This window comes from Colletotrichum orchidophilum (genome assembly GCF_001831195.1).
Source record: "Colletotrichum orchidophilum strain IMI 309357 chromosome Unknown Scaffold_104.1, whole genome shotgun sequence".
NCBI lineage: Eukaryota > Fungi > Ascomycota > Sordariomycetes > Glomerellales > Glomerellaceae > Colletotrichum > Colletotrichum orchidophilum.
The window spans coordinates 70,965-82,718 of record NW_019173060.1 but is presented as its reverse complement, the minus strand read 5'-3'; the positions used below and the strand labels follow the sequence as shown (position 1 = coordinate 82,718).

General features: G+C 17.3%; 2 protein-coding genes across 2 annotated transcripts; both read right to left on the bottom strand.

The window, feature by feature from the left end:
• Positions 1–1,063: 1,063 nt before the first annotated feature.
• On the bottom strand, positions 1,064–1,216 carry CORC01_10471 (uncharacterized protein; the record flags this gene model as incomplete). Its single annotated transcript, XM_022622099.1, has 1 exon — positions 1,064–1,216. A coding segment is annotated over one exon (153 nt), but the record flags the coding sequence as incomplete, so codon positions are not given.
• Positions 1,217–9,648: 8,432 nt separating this feature from the next.
• On the bottom strand, positions 9,649–9,852 carry CORC01_10470 (uncharacterized protein; the record flags this gene model as incomplete). Its single annotated transcript, XM_022622098.1, has 1 exon — positions 9,649–9,852. A coding segment is annotated over one exon (204 nt), but the record flags the coding sequence as incomplete, so codon positions are not given.
• Between the last annotated feature and the right edge of the window lie 1,902 nt (positions 9,853–11,754).

The following is an 11,754-nucleotide window of genomic DNA, read 5'->3' as shown; positions in this document are numbered from 1 at the left end:
TATATAACAAAATAACCGCCGTAAAATAACGGGGTAAGTCCTTAGTTTATTATATATATTAAGTCGTAATATTAAGTTTCTTTTTTAAAAGCTTAGTCTTATAGATTTATAAATAAATATCCGTAGCCTTAGTTAAAGCTTATTAAGTTATTAATTTATTATTTTTTATAATATTAATATTATATTAAATTATATAAAAAAATTGAATGTTAAAATAAGATTTAAAAAAATAAAAATAAAAGATCGTAAGTATTTAATATTTTTAAAATTTATTAAAACTCGTTTAATTAATATCAATATATTATATACTCGTTATTTTTATATTAAAATTACGTATTAATTTAATAAAAGGTTTTCTTATTATTAAATTTATATAAAAGTGAAGAAGCTTTGCAACGAAGTATTAATAATATTGACTTATAAATTAATTTTTTATTTTTTATTATATTTATAATTATTAATAGTTATAATTTAAAAATTTAATATTTGGTAAAAAAAATAAAATAAAAAAAAAAGAAAATAAGTAAAGAATTTTTAAAATTTTATAAAGAGTTAGCCCGTTTTTAATTATTAATAGCGATTGCTATTAGTCGTTTATTTTATATTTAAAAAATTCGAAAGTTAATATAAAATCGTTAAGTTAAGACTTTTTTTTAAAGGATATAAAAAGTAAATAAGTCCGATGTTTTAAAGTCTATATTAAATATATATAAATATAGAATAGTTAAGGAATTATAATTTATATAAGTTTTTATAAATATAAATTAATCTTTTTTTAAATTTAATAACGAGTTCGCGTCCTTAAGACCGTTAATTCCGTTTTTTAATAGTTTTTAAAAAGTTATTAGGAGTTTTAAAAGTTTATAATAGGTTTTTATATATTATCTTTATATTTATAGTCTTTTTATTTAATAAGATATTTTTATTATTTTTTTTAAGTTCGGTAGTTAATAATTCGTTTAACTTTATATTTTAATTTATTAAATTCGATAATAATATAATCTCTTATATATAAACTTTTAAGTACCGGCTTAAAAAATAAAATATAAAAAACTAAATAGTTTTATATCGTATTTAGGAGTTTTAATTTAAAATTAATTAATAAAACTTTCTTAATAATTTTGAAAAGTTTAAGTTTTTTATAATTTAACTTATCGCTTAGTTGTTTTATTTTAATATTATAATAAAAAAAGTATACGTTATCTCTTTTTTTTAAAATTAATCTACTAATTTTTAATTTATCGGCGTATTTTTTTATATATTATTATATAAATTTGAAATTTAAAAAGGCTTTTTTTGAATTTTTTTAAGTTTATTTATGTTTATTACGGCTTTTATAATTTATAATCCTTTATATATTTCTTTATATATAATTAGTTAAAATCCGTAATTAAAATAGAAAAAGGATTTTTTTATATTCTTATTAATTACGTTATTATATATAAATTAAGCTATTAATAGTAATAATATTTAATTATTTTAATTATAATTTATATAATAACGGAGGTATATTTCGAAAATCTAATTAATTTTTTCTATTTATTTATCGGTTTATAAATAGAAAAAGGTTAATAGTTTATAATCTATTTCGAGTTACGAAATTAGTAATTTTTAAAACTTAGTGGTAAATAGCTTATCTTTATCGGAGACTATTTTTTTTAAATAAATTATAGTTAATAATAATTATTTTAAAAGAAAATATATATTAATTTTTTAGTATTAACGTATATGCATAGCGAGTCGCCTATTATAGCAAGTCGCCTACTTTCCTTTCTTTTTACACCTTCTATCTTAATAACTATTTTTCTTTACGTACGATCATAGATTCTTCTTTAAATAAAAGTTATATTATTTTTATATTTTAAACTATTAAAAAAAACTTAAATTTATCTATACAAAAAGTAACCTCTATTTATAATATTTTAAAAATAATATTTTACGACCGATACGCTAGCTTATTACTTTAATATAAAACTTATATAAATTTAAAAAAAATAACTTTTTTAAAAGAAACCGTGATTCTCGAACGAATTATTAACTTAATTAATTAAAGATTTCTATTACGATTTAATAACATATAAAATATAATTAATTATTTTTTTATTAAACGCGACGCGACGCGTATCGGACCGCGATAAGTAAAAAACTTTATATAATATTAATTATAATTAAAAACGTATTTTTAATATAAAATCGATTATTAAAAGGTATTAACTAAGGATTTTATAATTATCTAAACCTAGTTTACTTTTATACGAAATACGATTATAAAGTACGGAATATATAATTATAATATTTATAATTTTAATAAAACGGGCTTTTTAATAGAAATACTTTCGTACGCAAAGGTTATTATAATTTCTAATTATTATAAAAGGCTTTATACGAAATAGTTTAGTAATCGAAAATAAGTTTTTATTATTTAAAGTATATATACGGATAGCTAGGCGCTGCTTTTATACGTTATTATAAAAAGTAAATATTACTTCTTTTCGTAATATACTAATAGCTAATTCCCCCCCGAATAATATATCTACTTTAATAAAAATAAATAAACTATAAATAAAATCGGCCTAAATTAGTTAAAGTATTTTAAAAAATATATAAAATCTTATATAAAAAGTATTAAACGGCTCTTAATCCTCAATAATTATAATAATTATAAATTAATTAAATTCGATAATTATTATAAAGAGCGTAGTATTATTACTCTTTATATACCTCTACATTCATCGCACAAGCTTTAACCTTTTAATATTAGTTATTTTAGCCTATTAAAAGCTTCGTATAATAAAAAAATCGAGAAGATAATACGAATATAAATTACATATATTACTAAAAACGACTTTTTTTTTACCTTTAAAACAGCATTTTTTATTTTAATAAGTAAAGAAAACGTACGAATTAGTTTTAAATAGGCTAAAATTATACTTTTTAATTTAAAAATAGTTATTTCCCGCCTAGATTTTAAATTAAAAACGCCAATACTATCTAACTTACGCTTAAATAGCTAAGGCTCCTAAGATTTAAAAATACTAATTATAATATATAACGCCGTATAAAGCTTTATTTTATTTAAAAAACGGATTCATAATTATTAATATAGCTTATTAATATATTTATATAAAGTTATTAATTTATAAGTTAAAAGTATTAGTAAATTAATATATAAACTAGCTTTTATTAAAACTAAATACCGCGGGCTTTGTACAATAAATAAAATACTAAGTAAACACCGGAGGGTTAAAAAAACATAACTATATCTTAAAAGCTTACTTAATACTACTAAGGCCGAGGTAATCCGAATAAAAAAGGAGGTTATTAATATTAAAAACGAAAATATACGTTAAGAAAATATTCATATAAAAAGGGTTAAATCGCGTAGGTAGTAATATAATAATTATAAAAAGACTAAATATAATATATAAACATATTAAGTAGTTTAAGAGACTTCTAAAAAAAAAAGCTAATAAATAGTTCTAATTAATTTCGTACGATATAGCTTAATTAACTTATATAAATAGCAGGAGGGTATTTAAAAGTGGGCGACTCGCTATAATAGGCGACTCGTTATATATATACGTTACTTGTTTTTTTATATAATATAAAATAGGTAAATTTAGTAAGTTAGTTAATAATAACTAAAATATTATTATATTATATATTCGTAAATAGTTTTTTAAACTTTAATAGTTTAATAATAGAATCCTAAAAGATTAAATATTATACTCTTAATAGCATTAATAATAATTATAGTTTTTTATAAAATTCATAAAGGTTATTTTTATTTTTTTATAAATATCGTAGTTTTTAATAGTTTTAATAAGTTTTATTTTTATAACGGATTTATTGTAATATTATCGAATTCGTTTTTATATTTGTCGCAAGAGGTCCAGCGCACAGCCACGTGTGGCTGAGGTAGTACCCGCTTAAGTGCGCCCACTAACCCACTTCCTAAGCGCCCTCAGCCGGTATATTTACCTAATTAATTTATAAAATATCCTCTAAAAAGGATAAGCATTTTAAACTATAAAAACTACGTTTCTATGCTCCTAGCTTACTATAATTATAAACTTAGCTCTTATAAACCCTTTTTTTAAAATATAAAAACGAATAAATATTTTTATTATTTTAAAATTTACGAAAATATAAAGCGCCTATTGACGATATTAATAACTACTTAACCTTTTATATCTAATAATAATTAACGCTTTAATATAAAAGCGGACTAGCTAGCTTAATATATTAACTTTTAAATATATATAAAAAACGTATTTATTTAAGATTTTATTAATTTAAATATAAAAAATATTAATAACGACGATATACGATTATTGAAAGGACTAAACTTTATTAAACTAATCGCCGAGCGTACTATTAAATTAAAAAATAATTATTATAAATAATTAACCGTTTAAAAAAACGATAATAATAAAAACAAAATCTAAACGTTTAATAATAACGAAATCGATTAAATCTAAATTCTTATAACCGATAAGCTTACGAAACTATGTCTTATTAAGTTTAATAATATTAAAAATAAATATAAATAACTTATTAAAAATTATATTAATTAAAACTAAATATAAATAATGATTATAATAAGCTACCGAGCGATCGAATTTTTTATCTTTTAAATAGTTAACTTATAAAAGCTTATAAACGTTTAAATAAAACTCCTATATAAAAATAAAATTAATTTTTAAAAGCTTATACGCATATTAAAACGTAATTTAATACCTTTTAAATTTACGATTTTTTTAATAATTTATAAAGAATATAATAACGTATTTTTAAAAGCTTTTTAAAATAACGTTTTTTAACTATTTAATATTCTGATTAATATAAAATATACGGGCGATCTTAAGCTTATAATATATTTAAAGTTTAAAAGGTTTTAATAATAAAAAGCTTTTTTAAAACTATTAAAACCCGCTTTGTATTAATTTAAATAACGTAAGTACTTAACGAGCTTATTATAAACAAGAGTTTTAAACGCCCTATCTTAATTTTAGAAGAATATAAACGGATTTTTAGAATTTTTTATTAAAAAGAGTAGCTTTTAAAAAATAATAATAAGGGCCTTAGCCTTTTTACTATTTTTAAAAAACGCTCGGATAAGTTTAATAACTAAAAAACGATATTTAAAATTTATTTATATAAAAAAGATTATTGTTAATTTTTATAAAATTATAAAAAGGTTTAAAAAACTTTTATAAAAGCTTTTAAATATATAAAAGAGCTTATAAACGAAAAAGCGGTTAAAATAAAAAACCGAGTTATATTATTAGCTTTTAATTATATTTAAACTAAATATAAAGAAAAAAGGTAATTAATTAATAACGCTAAAAGCGTACGCTAAAAAAACTAAAAGGATAGCAAAACCCGTTTAAAAAATTATTTTAAAAACGTCGTAGCGGTTATTATTTTTAATAATAATAAAAATTTTTAAAAAAGCGGTTTTATAAGCTTTTTAATATTTTTAATACTTTTTAAAAAACGTTATATTTTATTAAATAGTACGGTTTATAATAATTATAAAAGATACTATTTAATTAATAATAAGGCCTTATTAAAAAAAGGTTTTTATAAACTTTATTTAAAAAGTAAATTTATAAAAGCGGGTATTACCCGTATTTATATTATAAAAATAAATACTAAGGTTTTTAAAAAAGCTTTTTATAATAAAAAAGGCTTTAATATTAAGGATTTTATTTTAAAAAACGTCGCTATTATAAAAAGTTTTTATATTAATATCGTTTTTAAAATATGCTTATTAAAAATAAAAATTTAATATTACGGCTTCGATACGATTTTATGTTTTAAAAATATAAATAAGAATATAATAATAACTTAACTATTTAAAAAAGATAATTTTATTTTTTTTAAATATAAGTTTATTATTTATTACCTTATAGCTTACTTTTTAATATTAATAAGTTTTTAATATTTTATAATAACGGTTTAATTTAATATTTTATTATATTATAAACCCGATTTTAATATAGCTTATATAAATAAAATAAATAACGTAATAATTTAATATTTCTAAACTAACTATTTAAAATTAAAAACTTTTTAAAATTTAATCCGTAGCGTTTAAAAAGTAAATATAAAAAAGTTATTAAAAATAAAATATAAGTATTACGTTTTTATATATATATAAAAAATAATCTTTAAATCTTTTTTAAAAAATCGAGCTTTAAAACTATATTACCGTATATTTTAAAACTTTTTCGACTTTTTAAAATCTTTTAAAAACTATTTTTAATTATTTATAATTAAAAATAAATATTTTATAAAGCTTTTTAAATTCTTTTTAAAAAGTAAATAAATAAAATTAATTTTTAAAATCGTAAAAGTTTTTAAACTTTAAATATGCTGTTAATAAAGCTTAATAATTTATAAAATCCGTATAAATAATAAAAAAATAGTAATCGCTATACGTAAAAAAACCCTATTTTAAATATAAATAAAAAATAAAAAGATTGATTTTAAACTCCTTTTTATATATATAAAAAAACTAATAAAAAAAGGTAAGTATATAAAAAAAAAAGCGATTATTAAAAATATTAAAATAAAGTTAATAACTAAACTTTTAAAAAGCTTATAAGATAAATATATATTAATAAAAATATTCTTTTATAATATCTTACCACGTTAAAATATAATTTAAAAATCGCTTAATTAAGTAAAGGAAAAATAATTTAAATAGTATTTTAAATAATAGGCGCTTTAATTTATTTATAAAATAACTTAAAAAGGAATATTAAAATATTTAAAATAGCTTTTTAAAAAAAAAGAGAATTAGTAATTTTTAAATAAACTTTTAATACCGAAAGTATATTAATAATTATAAATAAAAAACTAACTATTATAAAAATTAAAAGCTTAAGAATTATATTATAAAACATATAAATAATTAATAATTTAAAAATAATATTTAATAATAATAATAGAATCGAATACCCGGATTTAATATTATAAAAAAGGCTGAGCGAATTAAAAGTATAGTTATTAATATTATTTTAATAAATTATATTAAAAAAAAAGTAAAAAGAAATAATAGAAATATATAAGCCGCTTATATATAAAAATATACGGATCTAAAAAACGATAATAAATTTTATAATTATATATAATTTCGCTAAGTAATTAGAAAATATAAAAAACGAATTTCTAAACGGCTTAAATTAAGATCTTTTATAAATTTATTTTTTTAATTAAGAAATATAATATTATAATTATAATTTTATATATTATATATTTTATAAAATATTATAAACCGTAGTATAAAATAATTAAATTAAACGTAATATAATTACTAATTAAAAAGTAATATATATTAATAATCTTTTAAAAATTTTAAAAAGTTGAAAAGAACTTTTTAAATTTTTGAATTATTTATAAAAGCTTTTTATTAAAATAGTTTATAAAAAATTAAAAAAATTAAAAAAAAAAAACCTAAACGGTTATTAATTATTTAAAAGCGTGTATAAAGTTATTTTTATTAAAATAAGTATTTATATATAAACTCGATTAATATTATAAATTTAAATATTATAAAATGTAAATTTATATTTATAACGATTTATAATTCGTTATAATTTATAATATATATATAATAATACTTATAACTAAAACTTTTAAACCAATAATAGCTTTAATAACGTAATTTAATTTAAAGTTATTTTAATATAATATTATAAACGCCTTCTTAAATACGGAAGTTAATACGTATAACGAATTAATTATTTATAAATTTCTAAATAGATTTAAAATTAATAAAAAATACGTTTAATTTAAAAAAACTTTATATAAACTTTGTAATACGTTTTATTAATAATATAAAACGTTTTTAAATATATTTAAAAGCTTAGGCTTATTTTTAATAATTAAAAATCTTTATATATATGAAAATTTAAATTATAAATTTATTATTATTTTCTATATAAATAATATTTTTATACTCTTTTATAAAAATTATAAATAATATATAATTATTATTATTAATATTATAAAAATAATATATAAATTATAAAGTAAAAGACTTATAGAATATGATTTAAAAGTTCGGATTATATAAAATAAAAAAAATAAAAAAATTTATTTTATATATAACCCTTATATAAAAAATACAGTTAAGAAATTCGATTTTATAAATAATTTTTATTTAACTATATTATTATTTATAAGCGATTTAAAAATATATAAAGTATTACGGCTAACTAGTCGTAATAAGGTTTGTATTAATAAAAGTCGGGGCTACGATACTCATAAATAATAGTCGTTATAAAAATAGCTTTAAAGAAGCTATTATTTATAAGTCGTGAGGTAAGTAAAACTTTAATAATTAATTATAATCTTATTAAATAAGTTCTTAATAAAGATAGCTAAAAACGATCGTAAAATTTAATATAAAATTAATTATAAAAAAAACTATAAAAGTTATAAACGTAAACTTAGTTTAAGTTTATATTATATATAAATCTTATATATCGTTAAATAATTCTTTTATATTTAAAACCGATATTATAAAGTCGGTTTTTTAAAAGTAAACCGATTTTTATTTTATCGGTTTATATTTAAAAACCGTTTATTGTCTATTATTCCTTTTTATTATTACGTAACTTCTTTATAATTCTTTTAATTTATTAAAATAATATATATATTTTTATTATTTAATTATATATATAGCGAGGTAGCCGCCGTAAAGCAGCGGGGTAAGTCCCTAGTTTATTATATATATTAAATCGTAATTCTAAGTCTCTTTTTTAAAACTCTAGTTACGTAGACTTCTAAATAAATATTCGTAGCCTAAGTTAAGGCTTATTAAGTCATTAATTTATTATTTTTTATAATATTAATATTATATTAAATCGCATAGAAAAATCGAGTATTAAAATAAAATCTAAAAAAATAAAAATAAAAGATCGTAAGCGTTTAGTATTTTTAAAATTTATTGAAATTTATTTAGTTAATACCGATATACTTTATACTTATTATTTTTGTATTAAGGTTACGAATTAATTTAGTAAAAGGTTTTTTTATTATCGGATTTATATAAAAGCGAAAAAGCCTTACGACGCGGTATTAATAATATTAACTTATAAACTAATTTTTTATTATTTATTATATTCGTAATCGTTAATAATTATAATTTAAAAACTTAATATTTAGTAAAAAGAATAAAGTAAAAAAAAGAAAAGAAAGTGGGTAAAGAATTCCTAAAATTTTATAAAAAGTTAGTCCGTTTTTAATTATTAATAGTGATTATTATCAATTACTTATTTTATATTTAAAAAATTCGGAAGTTAATACGGGATCGTTAGGCTAAGACTTTTTTTTAAGGGATATAAAAAATAAATAAATCCGATACCTTAAAGTTTATATTAAATATATATAAGTGTAAAATAGTTAAAGAATTATAATTTATATAGGTTTTTAATAATATAAATTAATCCTTTTTCAAGCTTAGTAACGAGTTCGTATTTTTAAAACTATTAATTCCGTTTTTTAATAATTTTTAAAAAATTACTAGGAGTTTTAAAAGTTCGTAACGGGTTCTTATATATTATTTTCATATTTATAGTCTTTCTATTTAATAAGATGTTTTTAATATCCTTTTTAAATTCGGTAATCGATAATTTATTTGATTTTATTCTTAAGTTTATTAGGTTTAACTATAATACGATCTCTTATATATAAACTTTTAGGTACCGGCTTAAGGAATAAAATATAAAAAACTAAATAATATCGTATCGTATTTAAGAGTTTTAATTTAAAATTAATTAATAAAACTTTTTTAATAATTTCGAAAAGTCTAAGTTTTTTATAATCTAATTTATTATTTAATATTTTCGTTTTAATATTATAGTAAAAGAAATATATATTATCTTTTTTTAAATTAGTTTATTAATTTTTAATTTATCGGCGTATTTTTTTATATATTATTATATAAATTTAAAATCTAAAAAGGCTTCTTTTTAGATTTTCTTAAGTTTATTTACGTCTATTATAGCTTTTATAACCTATAGTCCTTTACGTACTTCTTTATATATAATTAATTAAAATCCGTAATTAAAATAAAAAAGGGATTCTTTTATACTTTTACTAATTATATTATTATATATAAACTAACGTATATACATAGCGAGTCGCCTATTATAGCGAGTCGCCTACTTTCCTTTCCTTCTATACCTTTTATCTTAATAACTATTTTTTTTTACGTACGATTATAAATTCTTTTTTAAATAAAAGTCGTATTATCTTTATATTTTAAATTATTAAAAAAGATTTAAATTTATTTATATAAAAAATAGCCTTTATTTATAATATTTTAAAAATAATATTTCGCGACCGACGCGCTAGCTTATTACTTTAATATAAAACTTATATAAATTTAAAAAAGATAACTTTTTTAAAAAAAACCGTAATTTTTAAACGAGTTATTAACCTAATTAATTAAAGATTTTTATTATAACTTAATAATATACGAAATATAACCGATTACCTTTTTATTAAATATAATGCGACGTATATCGGACTATAATAAATAAAGAACTTTATATAATATTAATTATAATTAAAAACGCGTTTTTAATATAAAATCGATTATTAAAAGGTATTAATTAAAGATTTTATAATTATCTAAGCCTAGTTTACCTTTATATAAAATATAATTACGAAGTACGGAATATATAATTATAATATTTATAATTTTAATAAAACGGGCTTTTTAATAAGAATATTTTTATATATAAAAGTTATTATAACTTTTAATCGTTATAAAAGGCTTTATACGAAATAGTTTAATAATTAAAAATAGGTTTTTATTATTTAAGGTATATATATAAATAGCTAGGCGCTGCTTTTATACGTTATTATAAAAAGTAAATATTACTTTTTTTTATAATATATTAATAATTAATTCCTTCCCAAATAATATATCTATTTTAATAAAAATAAATAGATTATAAATAAAATCGGTTTAAATTAGTTAGAATATTTTAAAAAATATATAAAGTTTTATATAAAAAGTATTAAACGGTTCTTAATCCTTAATAGCTATAATAGTTATAAATTAATTAAATTCGATAATTATTATAAAAAGCGTAGTATTATCGCTTTTTATATACCTCTTTATTTATCGTACGAGCTTTAGCCTTTTAATATTAATTATTTTAATTTATTAAAAGCTTTATATAATAAAAAAATCGAAAAAATAATACGGATATAAATTACGTATATTACTAAAAACGACTTCTTTTTTATTTTTAAAATAGCCTTTTTTATTTTAATAAGTAAAAAAAACGTACGAGCTGGTTTTAAATAAGCTAAAATTATACTTTTTAATTTAAAAATAGTTATTTTTTATTTAGATTTCAAACTAAAAACGCTAATACTATTTAATTTATATTTAAATAGCTAAGGCTCTTAGGACCTAAAGATATTACCTATAATATATAACGCCGTACAAAGCTCTATTTTATTTAAAAAACGGATTTATAACTATTAATATAGCTTATTAATATATTTATATAAAATTATTAATTTATAAGCCAAAAGTATTAATAAATTAATATATAAACTAGCTCTTATTAAAATTAAATACCGTAGGCTTCGTACGATAAATAAGATATTAAATAAACGCCGGAGGGATAAAAAAACATAACTACGTCTTAGAGGCTTATTTAATATTATTAAGGCCAAGGTAATCCGAATAAAAAAAGGGGTTATTAATATTAAAGGCGA